This window comes from Rhea pennata, chromosome 20 (genome assembly GCF_028389875.1).
Source record: "Rhea pennata isolate bPtePen1 chromosome 20, bPtePen1.pri, whole genome shotgun sequence".
In the NCBI taxonomy this organism is placed as follows: Eukaryota; Metazoa; Chordata; class Aves; order Rheiformes; family Rheidae; genus Rhea; species Rhea pennata.
In genome coordinates this window covers 7,492,780-7,512,343 of record NC_084682.1, presented here as the reverse complement: position 1 = coordinate 7,512,343, position 19,564 = coordinate 7,492,780, and the positions used below count along the sequence as shown (strand labels likewise).

At 60.3% G+C, this 19,564-nt stretch overlaps 2 protein-coding genes across 2 annotated transcripts in view; both read right to left on the bottom strand.

The window, feature by feature from the left end:
- Positions 1 to 2,974: 2,974 nt before the first annotated feature.
- On the bottom strand, positions 2,975 to 4,865 carry HSPB1 (heat shock protein family B (small) member 1). The gene is made up of 3 exons (XM_062592741.1): positions 4,450 to 4,865; positions 3,535 to 3,598; positions 2,975 to 3,303 (listed from the first exon to the last, which is right to left on the bottom strand). The coding sequence occupies exons 1-3, from the start codon at positions 4,808 to 4,810 to the stop codon at positions 3,135 to 3,137; spliced, it is 594 nt and encodes a 197-aa protein (XP_062448725.1). The 5' UTR covers positions 4,811 to 4,865; the 3' UTR covers positions 2,975 to 3,134.
- Positions 4,866 to 11,870: 7,005 nt separating this feature from the next.
- Positions 11,871 to 19,564, bottom strand: part of SRRM3 (serine/arginine repetitive matrix 3) — a 37,863-nt gene continuing 30,169 nt past the window's right edge. The window contains exons 12-15 of the mRNA XM_062592673.1: positions 16,529 to 16,872; positions 16,027 to 16,254; positions 15,449 to 15,586; positions 11,871 to 12,087 (exon numbers count right to left, since the gene is read on the bottom strand). Coding sequence (XP_062448657.1) covers positions 11,871 to 12,087; positions 15,449 to 15,586; positions 16,027 to 16,254; positions 16,529 to 16,872 — 927 coding nt within the window. The remainder of the gene's footprint in view (positions 12,088 to 15,448; positions 15,587 to 16,026; positions 16,255 to 16,528; positions 16,873 to 19,564) is intronic.

Sequence of the window (19,564 nt, the reverse complement as noted above, 5' to 3'; positions counted from 1 at the left end):
TCCGGTTTTGAGTGCGTGCTGGGGGTGGCCGCCGCGGCGGGTTAATGGTTGACTAGTCGTCCCTCGCCGCACTCCTGGCCCGCGTTTAACCTTCGGAGCCCGGGAAAGGGCAAAGGCAGAGCGCGGCGTGGGCCGCGCCGGAGCTCTCCCGGCTTGGGGAGCGATGGGGAGGGTTTCCCGTGCGAAGCGGGGAGCCCGCGGCCGTGGCCTCCCTCCCCGCGGGTTTTTCCACTCGCAGTTGTGCGCGGTGACTCACGCTGTAAAAATAATCCCCTCCCTTTGAAACTGTAAACCTGCAATGCGCCTTGACTCACGCGCCCGGGCGCATCCCAGCGCTGCCTCCCTGCCCTCCCCGGCACGGGGAAAGCAGGGCAGCGGGCCCCCATGGGGGGCTAACCCCCGGCGAGGGGGGGCCTGGGGCTCGCGGAGGGGTGAAGGCAGCCAAACTGGGGCTCCTCGGCTGCCGACCGGGGGTTTCACGGGGCGCGCCGAGGGCTGCAGCGGCGGGGGCGCGGGGGCGCCCGCGGGAGGATGCTCTGCAGTGGGCGCCGCGGGCGGGGGGCTCCCGCGTCGGCGCCCGCCCGCGCGGAGACCCCGGGGAGCCGGCGGCGGCACGCGCCAACGGCCTGCGTGTTGCTAAGGCCGCGAAGGCTTTTCGGGAAGCGAGAGCACGGGCAGCGCTTCCCGGCCTGCCTCCCGCGGCTTTGCGTGCCCGCAGCGGAGGCAGACGCTCCCGTGGGATGCTCGCTCCCGCGGGATGCTCCGGCCTGCCCACCGCAGCCCGAAGGAGCGGGCGAACCCCGAGAGCGCCTTTGCAGGGCGGCCGGGGCGCGAGGGAGCTGGCCGGGGGGCAGCGGCGGCGCCGCCGCGGGGGTCTCCTCCCTCCCCGAGGCGCTGCCGGGAGCCGCACGGCCCCGTCCCCGGCAGCCCGGGCAGGGCGCCTTCCCGCGCCCCGGCGCTCGCGGCACGCGTGTGTCTCCCATCCCTCCCGCATCCCTCTCCGGGGAGATTGGGGCCGGCGGGGGCCTTGCCAGCAAGTTAGCCCCCGACGCCCTGATCAGCCCTGCGCCGCCGGGGGAGGCCCCGGGTTCCCTACGCGGGTGTCCCCTGGGGCGGTTTTGCCTGCCCCGCTGTGCGCGTGCGTGGGCCGTGCCGCCCGGCAGAGCCCGTGCGTGCGTGTGCAAGCGCGAGCGTGCCCAGGCAGCCGCGCTTCTGTGTGCGTGCAATGCGGGGGGACGGTGCCACGGGGCGCGGGAAGCAGCGGGGTCCCCGAGGGGGTGCGGAGCCACGCGGAGGGGCGTGCAGGGCCGGGCAGGGCGGGGTGCCCCAATGAGCCCTCTCCCTGGAGCCGTGGGGCAAATTCCTGGGGCCCTGCTCCCCCCGACGCCTGGAAACCTTCCCGCTCCGGCGCTCCGCGGCCCCCGCCTGAGGCCTGCCAAGCTCATTGCACCTGCGGCAGGGCCCGCGGGCCTCAGCGGCGGTGACAAGGGGGGGCCAGGCCGGTGCCTCCACAGTGGGCAGGGTGCCAGAGGGCTGCTGCTCGCTATGGCAACCGTCTGCATCGCTCCGGTTGCCGTGGCCACCCATCCCCAAAATGACGGAGCCGCGGCGGGGGGGGGGGGCCCACGTGTCTCCCGCTCCGGGGTGCAGAGCGCAGGAGCTCGTCCGCGCGCCCGCCCGCTCCCGCAGCCGCCGCGCCGGCCCCGGCAGCCTGAGGCCTGCCGAACTCTCTGCGCCAAGCACGGGCGCGCCGGAGGAGAGGGGCTGCGCAGCCCGGGCGAAGGGGCTGCCAAGCGCTCGGGAAGGGGCCTGGCGGCCGCGGGATTCCTGACGGGTCAGCAGCGCCCGGAAAGGCTTCCTGCCTCCGGCATGACTCAGAGGGGAGCTTAGCAGGGATTTGTCGGAGCGGGAACACAGCGGCAGCGGCCCTCGTCCGCCCGGGAGGTGGCCCGGAGCCCTCTCGGCGGCAGAGCCCTGTCGGGGCCGCGCTCCGTCCTGCTGGCTCGGCTTTGCCCATCGGCTTCCCTGCGACTCCCTCCTGCAGGGAGCTTGCTTGGCTTTCGGTGCCTGGGGATGTTCGGTGCCCGCGGGGAATGGTGGAAGGAGGGGACGCAGCAGAGTGGGTGTTAGGGGCTGGGACCTCCCCAGATCTGGGATTCCCCCCACGGCCACTGGGATGTTGGGACCAGAGATGTTGAGACTTGGGATATTGGAGACCTGGGATGCTGAGACCAGGGATATTGAAGGCCTAGGATGATGAGACCTAGGATGTTGGAGATGTGGGATGTTAAGATCTGGGATATTGGAGACCCAGAATATTGGAGATCCGGGATGTTGGGACAAAGATCGTTGAGATTTGGGATATTGGAGACTTAGAATATTGGGGATCTAGGATGTTAGAGACTAGAGATACTGGAGATGTGGGATATTGAGGTCTGGGGTGTCAAGAGACCCAGAATATTGGAGACCTGGGATGTTAAGGCTTGGGATATTGGGGACCTGGGATATTGGAGACTTGAGTTATTGGAGACCAAGGATGTTGAGACTTGGGCTATTGGAGGCCTGGGATGTCAAAGACCCAGGATATTGGAGACCCAGGATATCAGAGACTTGGGAATATTGAGATCTGGGATGTTAGAGACCCAGAACATTGGAGACCAGGAATGTTGAGACCAGGGATCCTGGAGACCTGGTATATTGGAGACGAGGGATATCAGAGGATGGGGACGGTACAAGCGCAGGCAGTTCCGTGCCCCATCTGAAAGCGATGCGGGACCTGGGCAGCACCCACATGTGCCCTATCACAGCCAGCACCACTGGCTCAGCCAGCCCTGCCGGAGGGTGCCTGTGGGTGCCCACGGCCTGTGTCCCAGCCCAGTGCCACCGCAGCGCAGATCCCGGCCTGGCTCCAGGCGCCAGGCCTGCTGCCCAGGGAACGGGGTGGCTTTATTTCACAGCTACTTATTCCAGTTGATTCTACTTTTTTCTTCCCATTTATTTGAGACACTCAGTGACGGGGTGAGTACAAAATAAAGAATAAAAAGGAGGATCAAAGCGGGGGGCGGCGTGAGCAGCTACTGTGTGCAGGGCAGCGGCAGCAGGCAGCACTTTCTCTCCCTGCTCCTCGGGGCCAGCTACTTCTTGGCCGGTTCCTCTGCTTTCTTGCCTTGGCTCTCGATGGTGACGGGGATGGTGATTTCGGCGGACTGGATGGCCGGCTTGGGCAGGGGCGCTTCCACGGTGAGCATGCCGTCCGGCGAGAGCGAGGAGCGCACGGCCGTGGCTTCGACGCCGGGCGGGAGGCTGTGGGCGGGAGAGCAGGGTCAGCACCACGAGGTCTTGGCCCCAGCACCCCTCACAGCCCCAAATGTTTGGCTACCATCCTCCCTGTTTGGGCTAACGACACCCCCAGCTTGCCCAGGAAGAGGCTCTGGAGGGGATAGGGCAGGACTCGGTGGACAGGAGAGGTCCCCAAAGTGGCGGGTGGAGGCGGGGGGAGAGGGCACCAGGATCCCATCTCGCTCTGGCACTTACGTGTATTTTCGGGTGAAGCATCTGGAGATGAAGCCATGTTCATCCTGCTTCTCCTCGTGTTTCCCTGGAAGAAAAAGAAAAGCCAGAAAAGGTTGAAGCCTGATGGCTGGGCACCAGGGCTGGAAAGGCCTCCGAGCTCAGGGCCCACCTTCCCCATGCCAGCCCTCGGGAAGGCACCCGTGCCGTGGGGTGAGACCCCCAGCTGCAGCACAGCTCAAACGAGGTGGCATTTGGGGGGCTGGATGGCATGGGGTGGGGGGGTTCATCTCTGATCCCTACAGAGCCAGGCCGATGGCCCAGGACGGGGACAAGGGGACCGGCACAGGGTTTCCCTGCCTGGATATCAGGCTGGAGCAGCGCTGGGTGACGGGATTGCAGGATTTCCTCCCCTTCCTGCATCTCCAGCAGGAATCAGGGCACAGCACTGGGCCCCTCTGGAAGCATTCCCAAATTCAGGGCCAGCAAATTGCTCCAGACGACGCAAGGAGCTGCTGCCGGCAGCGGGGACCAAACGCAGCTGCGGGGTTTGCAGCCCAGCGCAGCATCGTAGCCAGCCCCAGGGCCTCCAGCGGGGCTCCCAGATCCCGATGGCTGGGAATTGCACCCAGCCCAGTTGCTGGAATTGGTGGGGAGGGAGGGGGGGAGATGCACGAGGCCGGCCGCGGCCGCCAGCCCCCCCGCCCCCCGGAGCGCCAGGCGCCGGCGGCACACGGCTGGCCCCGTGCCGCGGGCGCTGCGCTCCGTCCGGGCGGCCCCGGCCGAGCCTCACCGCCTGGGCGCGCGCCGGAGCCGGCCGGGGATTTGCCGGGAGCATCCCGCCGGGCAGGGGGAGCCGGCGGCGGTCCCCACCCCCCGCAAGCCCGTGCCGCCCGCCCGGGGCCGCGCCGCGCTCCCCGCTGCCCCTCGCGCGCTCACCGGTTATCTCCACGACGTTATCCTTGGTCTTGACCACCAGCTCTTCGGGCGCGAAGTGGTTGACGTCCAGGGTGACCTTCCAGCTGTCGGCGGTCTGGCGGATCTCGGAGACGCCGCTGCTGAGCTGGCGGGTGAGCGCCCGGCCGTAGGCCGAGCCCAGCGCCGGCACCAGCGGGCTCTCCCCGGGCAGCAGCCGGTAGTAGCCCGGCCAGGCGCTGCCGCTCGGCCACTTGTACCAGTCCTCGGGGATGTGGGGCATCCCGAAGGACTGGTCGAAGAGGCGGCTGCCGTGGTACCAGTCCCGGAAGGGGTCCCAGCTGGGGCTGCGCAGGAAGGTGAAGGGCACGCGGCGCTCGGCCATGTTGCGCGGCGCTGAGGGCTGCCGGGGCTGCGGCTGCTGCCGGGGCGGCGCCGGGGCCTTATGAAGAGGGCGGACGGTTATTTTTAGCCAGGCGTCTCAGCTGGCTATTAAAGGAAATTGCAGCAGGGGCCGGGAAGAGCCGAGGAGCGGCCGAGCCTGCCAACTCTCCCGGCCGGGGCGGCGGCGCGCGGCCGCGGGCGGCCCCAGCACCCGCCGGCCTCCCAGCGGCCACCGGGCCGCCCGCGGCGGCGCTCCGAGCCCTCCCGGCCTTCCCTCCATTCCCGCAAAACGCGCGGGGCCGCGGGAGGGGGGCGGCGTTGCCGGGCCGGCGGCGTGCCCGGGCGCCCGCGGCTGAGTCAGACGAGCGGCGGCGGCGGCGCTCGGCCCCGCGCTGCTGCGTCACCCGCCCGCCGCCCACAGAAGCTTCTGGAGCCGCCGCGGCCCTGCCGGCGCTTTCGCGGGAGAGCGCGACGGCCGGGGCGGCCAGGGGCTGCCCCACGGGCGCTTGATGGGGCTGGTGGGGGGAGATGGGGGGCTGACGGGAGGTGATGGGGGGTGAGGGGAGCCTATGGGGCCACTAGGGCTGATGGGGTGTGAGGGGGAGTAGTGGCAGCCTGTGGGGCCAGTAGGGCTGATGGGGGTGATGGCAGCCTATGGGGCCAGTAGGGCTGATGGGGGGGTGATGGCAGCCTATGGGGCCAGTAGGACTGATGGGGGGGTGATGGCAGCCTATGGGGCCAGTAGGGCTGATGAGGGGTGATGGCAGCCTATGGGGCCAGTAGGACTGATGGGGGGGTGATGGGGGGTGATGGCAGCCTATGGGGCCAGTAGGGCTGATGGGGGTGATGGCAGCCTATGGGGCCAGCAGGGGTGATGGGGGGTGATGGCAGCCTATGGGGCTGACAGTGTTTCCTAGCCCCCCTCCCCCCCCCGAAGGCTCACAGCTTTGCTTTTAAGGCCCAGTGCTGAAATTTGGCCCCTCTGTCCCGTATTTTGACCCACATTCTGCCAATGAGTCAGTTCGCGGCGGCCCCCCCACACCGGGAGCCGGCACAACCTGCCCAGGCAGGGCTGAGGCCAGGGCAGCGGGGAGGCGACTCCGCCGCAGCGCCCGGTCCTGGCTGTCACGGGGGGGGGGGGGGGGGGGCTGAGACCTGACGCACTCGGCACAGGGACACACAACCCCAGGGCTTCTCCCCCTTGCAGGATGCGGGAAAGGCAGGATGCCCTGGTCAGGGGCGCAGGGGTCTGGGGGGGGGGGGTCTCCCACCCACCACCACGGAGGGGTGCCGGCATGCAGTGGCAGCTGGCAAACCCTTTTGTTTGGGGCAGGGGAGCCGCTGGGAGAGCCGGAGCATTGCCATGGAAACCATGGGTTATGGGGGGGGGGGGAGGGATAAAACCAGCTGAATCGGGTAGGGCTGGATGCTGAGGGAGGGAGCCCTGCGGGGATGGGGGGAGGCGACGGGTGCTGGAGGGGCTGCGGGATGGGAGCAAGGTGAGGAGGGATGCGGGCAGGGAGCGCGGTGGGCGGCTGGCGGCAGAGGCCGAGGAGGAGGAGGAGAGCTGGCGGGGTCCGCAGGGAGGCGGACAGCCCCACGGAGCCTGGAAAGGGCTGGACGGAGAGAGCGGGGTTAACACCGTGCCAGCCCCGCGCCGCGGCCCCACCAAGAAGAACCTGCTCCGTGCCCGGCAGAGTCATTTACAATATATACTGTATATTTTATTATAATTGAACCAGCTCACTGAATCTACAGCTGTACTCACAATCCAGAAAAAAAGAGAGAGCGCGCACGCGAGGAAAATACTGAAGTATTCCTACAGAGTATTTGTTCCAGTTAGCTCCCTCCGCGGGCAGGAGACAGAGACTGTAAAAGAGGAAGACTGGAAATTTTCCCTGATGTGCTGTCTTTGTCGGCACCGGCGCTGCAGCCGAGTCGCTGTCACAGAGCAGGACTCGCGGTGGCCGCGGGGCTCGGGGACGGCCCGAGCGAAGGCGCTGGGCCGGGGGTGCGCAGGTGGCAGAACTCCCCGGGCAGCTGCCTCTGCTCAGGGGGATGCAGAGGGAGAAGAGGCCAAAACTGCAGCATTTTGGGGCGCCTGGCCCACCGGATGGCATGGTGTGGCCAATCCAGGCGCCTTGGTGGGGGCTAGCAACGGCCTCCCCAGGGTGGTGCAAAAATGCCACAAAATAAACTTGCCCTAGTGGTTCAAACTCAGATTTTGTCTAGATCAGGATTTTGAGGCTCCTCCAGCTGGTCTGAGGCCGGTGCAAGATGAGGGTGAGCAGGAGCCCATGGATGAGGCCACTCCTGCTCCAGCACAGCAGCCAAGTGGGTGCAAAGCAGGGCAAAACACCCTATGAGCCATCCAGGAGATGCTGGCCAGACTGGGGAGCTGCATGGGTGCAAGGAGGAGATGAGCCACAGTGCCAGCGGGACACTGTGTGGGAACCAAGGAAAGTCCTGACCGTGCTGTGCTAGCCCGGGGCTTTGGAGAGACTTCAGCCCTACAGTTCACCTTTGTCTCTGCATCGCCCAAACTTGCTGCAGCCCCCGTTCTGGTTTTCCAACAGGACATCTTGGGAAGGTGGGCAGGGCAGGCCCACGGAGAGCTGGAGCAATGTGGACCACAGAGAAGCGCAGCTGCCGCAGCCGCTGGCGCCCTGGGAACGCTCCGTCCCAGCCAGGGAGCCCTGCGCGGGGGGACTGTGGAGTTATGCCATAGTGCCCCTGCTGCCCGCGCCCAGCCAGTCCGTGTGTCCCAGCACGCTGCCGGGGCAACCGCCCTACCCGGGACTTTCAGTCTAATGCACTGGAGCAAGCCAAGCAATTGAGAAACACCATCATTTCTGCTCCTTACCTGTTAAATCCATCTCTAACTGCTTTTCTTTCCTGGGCAATTGGTTCAACTCCTTTCTAGATCAGGCACACCAGCCTGGAATGGCAATGAGGCCCCACCTCTTCCAGCCCCTGCCTGCTCTGCAGCACCTCCAGGATATCTCCTGGAGGCTTCTTCACATCCTTGTGCAAAGGAACATTTGCCAGGGAGCAAATTTTGCTGCAGACAGCAGCCATCTCTGTGGGGAAGGGGGATCTGCTCGCTGAGCAAGTGCAGCAGGACTGGCTGCACAGAGAGATGGGCTGGAATCAGCCCATCTGCTGGATCAGGAGATGACCCAAACCCTAGAGACACTTCTCCAAGGCCTGGTGAATCATCCTGGCCTCAGTGCAAACATCAATGACTCCCTGCCTAGAGGGAACAGATTTCTCAAAGCAGCCTGTGCTGGGCTTGGAAGATGACCTGAAGCTCTTATCTTGTCACAGAAGGAGCTGTGCCCAGACCCTCATCCTCTCATCCCACCTTACTCAGTCCCCAAGCCTCCCAGAATACGTTCACCGCCAACACAGGGCCCTCTCCATCCTCCCAGCCTGATTCCTTTCTCCGTTTCTCAGTTTGGCTCTGTTTCCTCAGTGGCAGGTTTGGAAAGGGGAGCATGAGGGGCTCTGCTGGCTGGACAAACCGTGACCACCGCAGCCCCGCGCAGCAAGGTCTGGCCCCAGATGCAATCCTGGCTTAACTCATATTTCTGCCCTCCTGAGACCTTCAATTCATTATGCAGTGGCCATGGACTAACGAGGCCTTTGCATTACCGGCTGAGCAGGATTCAAAAAGGATGACTCGGTCCTGCCAATCCCCCCGAGCCAGCCAGGCTGGCTGGAAACTAATGTCAAGAGGGGTTGACAAAGCCCAGCTTTCAATCTGGGGGCAACGGGTTAATCCAGGCAGCTGCTCTCTCCACCAAAGGGGGCTCATCTGTATCATCTTTCTCCAGTGAGGCGGAAAATGTGTGGCCCATGCAGATTAAATGCAAACAGCCCCAGGGTGCTGTCATGCAGGAGGGCTTAGGAGCTGTCCTCAGCTCCTGGGCAGCTGGGAAGAGCTTTTTGGAAAATCATCAGAAGGAAAGCTCCGAAAACCCAGGGCTACCCTGCTCTGCTTCTTCTCAGCAAAGTCCCATACTCACAGGACCTTCCTCCCTCTCTTCTCATACTTAAGCTGACAGCCAGGCTGTGCTCTGCTGCTGCTCAAGGAGCTTCAGCAACTGCATGGGCTAGTTGAAAGATGGGAGGTAACGGGACCAAGAGCCAAGCGTGGCTAGAGTGGCTGGGACATATCCTGCCTGCTCTGCACTCCTCTGCCTGGCTCATGTTTCACACTCCAAATCACAGCTACCCCACACACACCAGTGAAGGAGGACCAGTAGCAACATCTTCTAGAAAGGGAGTTAAAACCTTCAGCTGAGGCTGTGCTTCCTGGGGAGGGGGCTGGACTGTGAACATGGTAACATCACCAAGAAATGAACCATGCAGCTGAAAGGTGGATCGGAAGCCCTGGCTGTAAGACAGAAGTGGCATCAAGATCAGATCTGGGCCAGGCAGTCAGTCATAAACTTAGATAAAGAGATAGGAGAGGCTGTGAACCCAACATGGGGCAAGAAGTGGGCTTGTGCTGCTGAAGCTGGAGGCCTGCTGGACTAGATTTGTTCCTCTGCACCTGGACAGCATCTCAAACCCTCATCTTTCGGCACCACCTCGCACCGCTCCAGTGACCCTATGTGTGGCTGCAGCCCAGGGGCCTGCTGAGACAGTCCCCGAGCAGGGAAGAGGCCATGACACTAAACAGTCGCTTGGGAAAACAGGCCCCGGGGAGGTTACTCTGCTCCAGGGGATACTCTGAGAAGGTGTCTTCATGCAACAGTTCTCCCTAGGGTGGCTCCATGCATGAACCAGAGTGTTTTAAAGAAAGAAGTGTCTGAGAAAGGAAAGTGCATGAGGACAACCGCACAGTCCTCCAGGGCTTCCTAGTTTTGCAGGGAAGGGAGCGGGGCCCATTGCGAGACACACTGTAGGGGCAACTCGGCTCCAGGCTCACACACCATCTCACGTGGCTTCTTCCCTTGAACTGTCCATTTTCAAAGGGCTCCTGGCGCTACTATGTGCCCACATAAAAGCCAAGGAGAAGGGGCTGGAAACCAAGGGCCTAGGGATAAGAACAAAGTGCTGAGGCTTTGGGGACTGATTTTTTTCCAGCTATGCCCTGGTGCAGCCAGGGCAGCCAGGCAGCTGACAGACAGGCAGCCCAGGCACTGCCCCAGCATGGGGGCTTGCAGCTACTACTGCTGGAGGACTATCGGCAAAGCCGGGGGCATTTTTTCCTCCTTGTTTTCTTCCCCATCAGCAAATACTGAGATGTGGGGGCAGACATGGATATGTTGCCAAATCTTCTGCAAGAGAAGAGTTGTCAGGATGGTGAAAAGGGAAAAGCAGCCTGTCCCTTGACAGAGAGGTACCTACGCAAGGACATCCTGCTCTCCCGAGTCCTGTGGCCTGGGTCTTGCATCCACCTCCAGACTTGCACCTTCTCCCCTCCAGCCTCTCAACCTGGCTGCAGGCTTCTGTGTGGCTTTTCCCCTGGGGAAAGCCACCTGCTAACATTTCATGGCCCCAAACTCTTGCTTTCCAGCTGGTCTCTCTCCCAGCCTGGCCTCTGAGAGCTGGCATACAGCTCCCCTCTGCGCAGCATCTGCCAGCCTGAGAAAGGGGAGACCTCAGGGACCTGCAGCCACAGCAGGCTAGATGGTCCCAGGGATTTTGTTCTGTAAGGGGGTGCAGCACGAAATGAGATCTATGGGAAAGACAGCCCCCAAGATGGAAGATACTCTCCGCAGTCCTCTGCTCGAAGGCTCTGTCCTGCTGCAGACACACTGGATGGCACCAGCACAGTCCCCTCGCCATCCCCACCAACATGATGCCACAGACCACCGCCACACCAAGCCTCATCCACCCCAGCGGATGGGAAAGGCTGCTGAAAAGCTTTTGGTTGACATCCCAGGGCAAGATGGAGGGGCCCAAGAGCCCCGGGCCAGCACTTTGGCTGGCCATGCCTGACTGGCAGGGCCAGGTCCCGAGCTGAGAAGAGCAGCATGAATTGCCTGACAGACCTCCTCGCCTGGGAACCAACTGATGAGGCTGAAGGCAACGCCGGGCTCTTCCTCTCATCCAGCTTTGGAGACTGGCCGATGCCTTGGTGCTGGAGCAGGGTGTGCTGGCAGCAGCCACGATCTTTGTTCGTCGGTGGCTCTCACTGTGCTTGGGCTTGCCTGGGCCTTGCAAAGGCCCCCAAAATAGTTCACGTTGCCTCTGTCCTCAAGGATACAAGCATGGGAAGCCCCCAGGAGCCCAGGTAAGTCAGCAATGCCATGTGGAAGCAGTGATTCCTCTTCTTTGCCAATGCCAGTGGAAAGGCCAGATTCTCTTCTAGATTGCATCGCTCCCTTTGATTAAACATTGGCTCCAGAAACCCCTTCCTCGTCCTTTTCCCCTCCCCAACCCCTCCAAGGATACACTTGTGCTAAAAAAAGATTAAATAAATAAAAGAAAGCATGAGAGCCTCTCGCTGGCTGGAGCAAGCAAAATATGACAGGACCCAGGGCACACAGGGCCAGTGAGCAACTCACTCCAGCAGGCTCCCCAGCCGACCCACGTCAGCTTAGTCCAAGGTCTTTGCTAAGCAATTTGTTCCCACACTCTGTGCTTGCCCACCCTGTCGCTCCCCACCCCAGCATTTGCAGAAATCAAGAGATATTCCCCCTTCCCTTCCCCAACCCCAAAATAGCCTAGAGGTTTGGAGTCCACCCTGTCCCAGATGGAGGGGCTGGGCGATGTAGTCACCACAGGCCACACAGGGATGTGCATGGACCTAGTCAACTTTTCCATAAGACTCCTGCTTTCCTCAGCCATCAAGTCCACCTTGTAGCAGCTCCCAGGTTTTTTTTGGCCTTCCCAGTGGTCCTGGCTCAGGGACTCTCCTGGGACGGGCCAGAGGGGGACCCCTGGGGCAAGCCAGCTCTGTCCCTGCTTGGGGCGATGGGGAAGACGTGGCGCGCAGCAGCGGGGTGGGCACGATGAGGCTGGTGTTGGCTGCCCTGCAAGGGCTGGGGCTTGGGGGGCTTGCAAGGAGGGCTGGGGGCTGCGTCCACGAGGCCAAGCCCTGCGGCTCAGAAGCCTGCACTCTCGGAGCTGCTGCGGCTGTTGTAGCTGGGGCTGCGGCTGGGGCTCCGTGAGCGGCTCAAAGGGCTGCGAGTCCGGCTGCGGCTGCAGCTGGTGCTGTAGCTATCGTAGCTGCGGCTCCGGCTCCGGCTGTACGAGTAGCTGCTCAGGGAGCTGGAGGATGAGGGGCTGGGGCGGTAGTAGGGAATAGGCCGCTTCCGAGCGCTGCAAACAGAAAAGGGAAACTGAGTCAGGCCCTGGAAGCGGCATCGGGAACGGGGAGCGTGATCCCAGAGCAGCAGGGCTTGGACTGGCCGCAGGGTGACTGGCGGGTCTGCGGGCGAGCCGGCTGCAGCGTCACCCTCTGCCTGTGCCCACCCAGCCCCAGCGGCCTCCCCGAGCCCCGGCTGTCCCCGCCGCCACCCCGGGGTGTTAGTCCTGGATTAGGCAGCGACGAGGACAGAAAGTGAGCGGGTTAATGTGGCTTTTGTGTTTCCCAGACACCAAAGATCTAAAGCTGCTGAAAAAGAGAAGTTAGGGATTAGTGGTAGGCAGGATGCGGCGGCTGCCAGGAGAGCTGGGCTGCTGCGGGGAGCTGAGCCTGCTCTGGGGTCAGACCCTCCCCACCAGCTCCTGAGGAAGAGGAGGGACGTGGCAAGGCCAGTGAAAAGGGGCAAGGTGGGAGACTTAGAGGGCAGGAGCTCTGGTGACCCTCTCACAGCCCCCCTCAGCCTCTGCCCAGGGTCCCAGGAACTGCTGCACGGATGTAGGGGGCTCCTGGCAGCCCCACTACCCCGCTGCTGCATGTGGCATCCTTGCCATAGCCCCGTGGCCTCCGCCTGTTGCCCAAGGCCTCCATGCCTCTGCCTGGGATGTAGGTGCTGCCTCCGCATCTCCCTTCAGACTCCTGGGTCCCAGGGAACACCGCACCCTCTCCTTGGCCCTTTCGGCTCCAGGCACCTTATGGGGTGGTCTCTCTCTGCATTTCTCCCTTTCTCCTCAATTCCCTGGCAGCCCTGCTGAGCCCCTCTCCCCCATGACTCAGCAAGAGTGGCACCCACAGGAGTGCCCGCATCCCCCGGGATGCAGCAATGTCTTGAGGATGCCAGCTCCAGAAACCTGCCCTAGTCAGGATACCTCCCAGCCCCAGAGGTAGCAGCAGGGGGCAAAAGGTGGCAGCGGATTGCCAGCCAGGCGTGAAGCAGCCCCTCACCCCTTCTCCTGGCCCTGCTTGGCACAGGTTGTGCCAGGATGAGTGGTGTTAGTGGGACTGACAGACACACACATGGCACAGACACGGCTTAGCACCGAAGGCCGCGTATGGCAAATTCGAGGAGACACAGTGGGGTCCATGAGGAAGAGAAGGAGGAGTGGGGGGAGGTTACCCTGCTAACCAGGCCTGCGACGATGCTCTCCGAGAAGAACCTTGGGATGAAATGGAGAAGGAGATGTTGGCATCATTGACGGAGGAGGCAGGACCGCGCAGTGCTAGCCCACCCAGGGCCAGCAAGGAGGGCAGGTGGGCACTGAGGACAGGGTGGGAGGGAAAGGAAAGGTGTCCAGGGGCTCCTCATCAGGCTGCAGGGTTTGCCCAGCTGCAGACTAGAAGCACTGTGATTGTTTCCCCCTGCTGCCCTTTCTCTGGACCATCCTCTGCCTTTTCTGGGCCTGATACCCTAGGCTAGAAATGCTTTTTCCTTTCTGTGACTGAAAAAAAAGAAAATGATGATGCTTCTCCTTATAACTCTCAGGCTCGGGAGCCGAGGCTTTATGGAAACTACCAAGCCTTGGAGAACGGATGAAATGGCAGCAGTCCCAGATTGCTCCACCCTGAGCTTCCTTAGTAAAGGTGAGACCATCTGTCTCGGGAGCAGAGGATGATCCCCAAAAGGATGAGGGCTGTCCCCTCAAACAGGGCTGTGTGGCCCCTTCCTCTCACTTTCCTCAGGGTGGCTAGAGGCTGGGGCCAGGGCAAGCCCTGCCCTTCTTCCACTGAGGTCTGCAGAGCTATCACAGAGGAGGACGAGACAGACCACAGTGCAGCAGCCCTATCTCCAGCAGCCTGGCTGCATGGCGTGTCACCTCACTCCTTATCTCAAGCCTCCTGGACTAACCCACCAGACCTGCTGCTGTACACCTTGGCCAACCAGACCCAAAGACACAGCAACTGGTGACAGCTTCTAACACCCATGGAGAACCTAGACTCATTACTAGCACCACAGCTGGGACATGGGGTGTGTGTGTGTGTGTATGATGGGGGGTGGCAGGGTGGCCAAGACAGGCAGTGAGGATGTGGAGAGACCCCAACATGACCTTTCACGGCAGCCTGGGAAAAACTAGCTCAGGGCAGGAATAAGAGTGCTACACCATGGCCGAGCTGTGCAGGTGACAGCAGAGAGAGGGCCAGGAGAAGAGCAGGCTGCCCACCGCCACTGTGGCTTGGGGCGCCATGAGCACAGCCCTGGCAGCAGTGCCATGCTGCTTTGGTGTTGTGTGTCCAGCTGTGCGTAGCTCTTGCAGCATCCTGATCCTCACGTAGCTGTGTGTGCGGAGGGGATGTGCACAGCAAGGTGAGCACACATGCGCACGTATGGCTGTGGAGGTGCGTGTGTGCATAGATAGGTGCATGTGTGCACTTGCATGTGTGCATGGTTAGGGATGGGTATTATGGACCCATCGTTACATGTATGACTGAGACTGTGTGTGCTGCGTATCTACGTGGTTTGTGAATGAAAGCATACATGCATATTTTGACATACGCTTGCCCCACAGGGATTTTGGTCTGGGAGGGGAAGGGCTGCATCACTCTAAAGCAGCAAAATCACCGTGCAGTACAGGGGGCTGAGAAACCTTTGTGCTGTGAGGTACTTTCCTGGTCCAGATATTTTACAGGCAATCTATTAGTGGAAGCCTGCAGAGAGCTTTAAAACAATATACAAGCAGTTATTTCTCCTATCTTGTCTCCTTAAAACATCAGTCCAGTCAAGGCAAAAATAATACTTCCATACTGAGCTGATTTCTAAAAATCCAGTCACGTTCACATTACAGTTCTAGATCTCCCAGCCGATAAGAGCTCATGACAAATAGGTCAGAAAAGAGGTAGCCCTCAGCTCCACACCAGTAATCTCACCAGCACTGAATGCTAATGAGATGCTATATATGCATATAGTGTTTTGTCTGGCACTAAATATTGCCCATCTTAGAGACCAGGAACCTGAATCAATAATATCTCAAGGAGGAGAAAACTGCATTTGGAGGGCAGGAGAGAAACACACTTGTGATAGTACCTTTTGCTGGAATATACATACACAATTTCAAACAAATTCATATTTTCTATTTCTAAATGTGAAGACATCAGAAGTCTGTAATATTGAAGACAGTCTGTCTGGTTAGCCATCTGTCCACCTAGACTGACACACCTATCCATTCATGCTTTGGCTCTGTATGTCCTCAGAGATGCTCATCCATTCATCTACCCACCCATCCATCCACCCAGTGCAATGCCTTGGGCTCCCTGGCAGCAGAGCTCAGCTCTGAGGCCGTGCTAGCAGTAGGAGTGGGGAATTTGGCATGTGCTAAGATCTACCTTGTAATCCTCCTGGGCTCCATGAAACTGGGAGAGTCACGTCTCCTCTTCCTGATGGGAGAATAGCTTCTGGAGCGACGTCTGGCCCGGGCAGGATCAGGGTCACTGTGGCGTGTTCGGGGCTCGTTGTCCTTCTCTCTAAACCAAAAATTGTAATGCATATTAGCCATGTTTGGCTGGAGAGCTACACAGGGGTCAGGTGAGCAGACAGCAGGCTTGAAGCCTGGGGACATGAATGCTGGGTGGACACCATGCATGGTGACCATCCGCATGGAGTAAGACTGACACCCAAAATCAGCATTAGGAATGGTACTGGGTCTGCAACTATGGTACCAGGGTACCAGCCCCCTTGGGCCTTTCTTTTCCACAGCAGGGATGCTTCAAGGGAAAGACTACCACAGTCTAGAAAGAATTTTTGGCCCTCTCTTAATTCTGGACTCTCCTAGGGAAGGACTTGTATAGTGTGCTGGGACTTGTGTCCCAAGGACTCAGGCCACACAGCACAACCAGTGCTCTCCAGGGAGGCACCAGTATTGGATAACCCCACAGGATGTCTCCCATCACCCCTGGGGGCTGACCTGCTCGCGGTTTTTTTCTGCGATGGAGACCGGGTCCTGCTCCGTGCTGCTCGCTTCTCCCGGGAGCGGGACCGGGACTTGGACACGGAGCCGCTGGAGCTCCAGGAGCTGCTCCTGTGTCCCGTGCTGTGGGACAGGCTCTTCTTTCGCTCAGATGTGTGCCGGGAGTGCTTGGCCGATGACTCTGAGCTACTGTTTGGCCTGCCCCGGTGGTGTCTCTCCTTCACCCTGCAATGGGCAGAGCAAAGACATTCCCTGTGCTGTCCTGACAGCCATAGCCCCTTCCAAAGCTCCTTTCCCTCCAGGGCTTTTGCTGTGTTCCCAAAGGAGCCGAGAAACACAGCAAAGTCCCTGAGTACCCCAGAATAAGCATCAGAAGTGGTCCTATGGGGCTGTGATTTTCAGATGAGCTGAGCTTATCCCAAGTGTCTTTGTTCCTCAGCTTAGCCCCATCACCACCAAGGGCTGAATTGCACCCCCTTGCCTGCAAGCCCCCTCTTACTTCTTGGTGTGAGCGCCATGGTTCTTCTCAGCACCAGGTGGCGGGTGGTAGGGGTGTGAGCACGCTGAGCCCTCCGAGTCGCTGCTGTAGCCTGGGGGGCTGAGTGCTGGTGGTGATGTCTCCCGTGGGGCCGCGGCCCTGGCCTTGCTCTGGCCCCGGTGCCGGGGTGGCGAGGCGGTGCGGGAGCGGTGCCGGTGGCCATGCTTCTCGGCCCCACATCGGGCTGCCTTCTCTGGCGAGGGCGAGCGGGGGCTCCTCGCGCTGTGTCTGCCGCCCCGGGCGCGGGGCGACAGCGGGTCGCTCCTGCCATGGGCCCGGGGAGAAGGGGACGCTGAGGCTGGCCTCTGGCAGGGGGGAAAGACAGACAGAGAGAGGGGAAAAGGCAGAGGGGAGGAAAGAAGAGAAGAAAGAAGGAGAGAGTGTTCTTTAACGGGGTGCACCGGGCCAGGGGCCCAAGTCACAATGTCAACGCACATCGCATAAGGCAGGCTACACAGACGCTACTCTGCACCTTCCTCTCACCTCAGCCTCTCACCCTCAACAACGTGGGTCATGCAAATCTCCGCATGCAAAACGCAAAAAACAGAGAGAGGGGAGGGGAAAATAAAATAGCCAAGAAACCCAAAATCATCGGGGAGGGAAGGAAAGAAACAACCCCCCAAACATCTGGAACGGAGATAAAGCAAACCCCTGGCACCCTCCCAGCCCAAACAAGAAAGGTGAAAGGAAAAGGGATGTAAAACCCAAAAGAACTGAGGAAAACAAGAATAAAAGAAAAGATGAGAAGAGGGAAGGAGGTGGGGGAGAAGGGAGAGATGGGGGAGAGAGAAAATTAGACTGAACTGCAGGATCAAACCAAAAGGGACTGGAGGTAATGGGACCAGGTGGATGGGAAGGGGCTGGGAGCTCTGCCCACACAGATGCATGCACATATATATACATATATATATGTATATATATATGTATATATATACATGTTTAAATATGCATAGTTTTTACATATAGTACAGATTTTGGCTTAAAACAAATCCAGAAAATGAGGAAGACGGCACAGAGCAACGATGGAGGGCAAGGCAGGGAGCCACAGGGGATGGGGAGAAAAGGTTGAAAGAAACCAAAAGAAAGAAGAAAACATAAAAAAAACCACTCAAATAAAAACCAAACCAAAACTCCACGAATGTCATCGTTACTGAGATAAACAAATGTCTCTGAACTCGTCCTGGGATACTCATTGATTTTTTAGCTGTGACTCTGCAGGGAACTGCTAAGTTCTCATCAGCACTCAACACAGACTTTGCTTTCTGCTTCCTTTTTTCCGTTATATGCTTTTTTTTTTTTTTTTTTTTAAGTCCCTCTTGGTTAACATCCACTTACCAAAAAAGTGGCATTTCCTCCTTTAGTAGGTAAGGTATGAAGAGAAGGGAAAAGCGGGGCAATATAAGTGCATCATTAGATTCACAAAAATGCAAGAGAGAAAGAAAGAGAGCGAGAGAGAAAGCGAGAGACAGCGAGAGACGAGAGCGAGGAGGAGAAGAGAAATAAAACAAAACAGCTCGCCTCGCCTAGGCCCCGTCCGCGTGTTGCCCTCGGGGCCGCCCGGCGGCGCCCCGGGGCTCGGCCCTCGCTTTGGGGGTGGACGGACGGCCCGAGCGCCGGCGGCGCCAGCCACAGCCAACAGCAGCAACCTGCCTAAAAGCTTTTGCTCTGGGAGTGAAAAATCTCCCTTATCTTCCCAAATCTTCCTTATTTTATTTCCCCCCTTCCTATATCCTAGGAAATATCTCGTCGGTGAGAAACCCTGAGGGAAACCCGCCCCGGGCCCCACACTAAGGCCAGCTCGCCCCAGCACCGCCATTTTGTGAGGATCCAAGGCAAGATGGCGGCCGCGGCTGGTCGGCCTGGTGCTGGCGCCCGAGGGATAGACGCCACCGGCTCCAGGCCCACGCTGCGGGGCGGCTTCAGGGGGTTCTCTCCACCATCCTCGGCACCCTTGTGGACACGCGAGCACCCAGCGCCACAGAGAGGGCAGCCGCCGCGCCGAGGGGGATGGCGGCAGCGCCGGGGCTGAGCCTATGAGTCACTACAATGCTGATGAGCCCGTTTCCCTGCCACCCCCTCGCCTGGGACACGCGGAGGTAAGTGGATGGGAAGAGGCTCCCACTGCTCTCCCTCTGGCCTCCTCTCTGGCTCCTAAAGCCCAGTTTCTCCGCCCAAGAAGAGGGAGGAGGTCAGAGCACGGGGAGGGGTGATGGCAGCCACGGGGGGGGGGGAAGACGCTGCTGAGGGGGACCCGTCCCCATGCCACGAGTGGCCAGGCAGGGCCAGGGCCGTGGGACACCACAGAGAGGGACACGTCCCCACACCACGAGCACGAGCAGCCAGGCCGGACCAGGGCTGTGGCATGCCACCGCCGCAGGCAACACCTGCCATCGCTCCCAGCACCCTCCAGAGCTGACAGAGGGCACTGGGGTTTCCTTGTTTATTTTAAACAATTTCTTTAACAAGCTGTTGGTTTTCCAGTTGCTTGGGGGTGGGGGAAGCTGCCAGCTCGCTTAGCGATCGCTAACCCTACAGATGGCAAAACAACCCTGGAAATGCCTCGCTCTGGGGCGCAGCCGCCGGAGTGGCTGCAGCCACGAGGCGCGGCCAGGAGCGAGCCCCAAGGCGGCACCAGCTCTGGAAGGGAAAAATAAAAGCAACCAAAAAAAAAGAAAAAAACAAACGAGAGAGAGAGGTAGAGATAGAGAGAGATTTCCTCTAAAAAACGCAGCGTTTCCACATTCAGCGTTTTCTGCTCCTGCCCTTCCGCTACCCCAGCGCCACCCCCGCCGCCATCCCTGCTCACGCTGCCGCTCCTTTTCACACGCTGGGGTTTTGTCCCTGCCCTTTGTCTTTATTTGCTGTTAGCTTTGCTCACTTTGTTATCCAGCCCCTAAAAAGCCACAGAGGAAATCAAATCGACTAGACATAATTGTACCGCTTATGGAAACGAACACAAAAATCGGAGGGCTAAAACACACAGAAATGCATTCTACC

Bases quoted from the DNA above. Each gene is read 5' to 3' on its own strand.
- HSPB1 (XM_062592741.1), bottom strand. From the start codon at position 4,810: ATGGCCGAGCGCCGCGTGCCCTTCACCTTCCTGCGCAGCCCCAGCTGG. The intron at 3,599-4,449 runs GTGAGCGCGCGA...TTTTTCTTCCAG, and splicing joins TAACGTCGTGGAGATAACCG to GGAAACACGAGGAGAAGCAG. The intron at 3,304-3,534 runs GTAAGTGCCAGA...TCCCGCCCACAG, and splicing joins TGCTTCACCCGAAAATACAC to CCTCCCGCCCGGCGTCGAAG.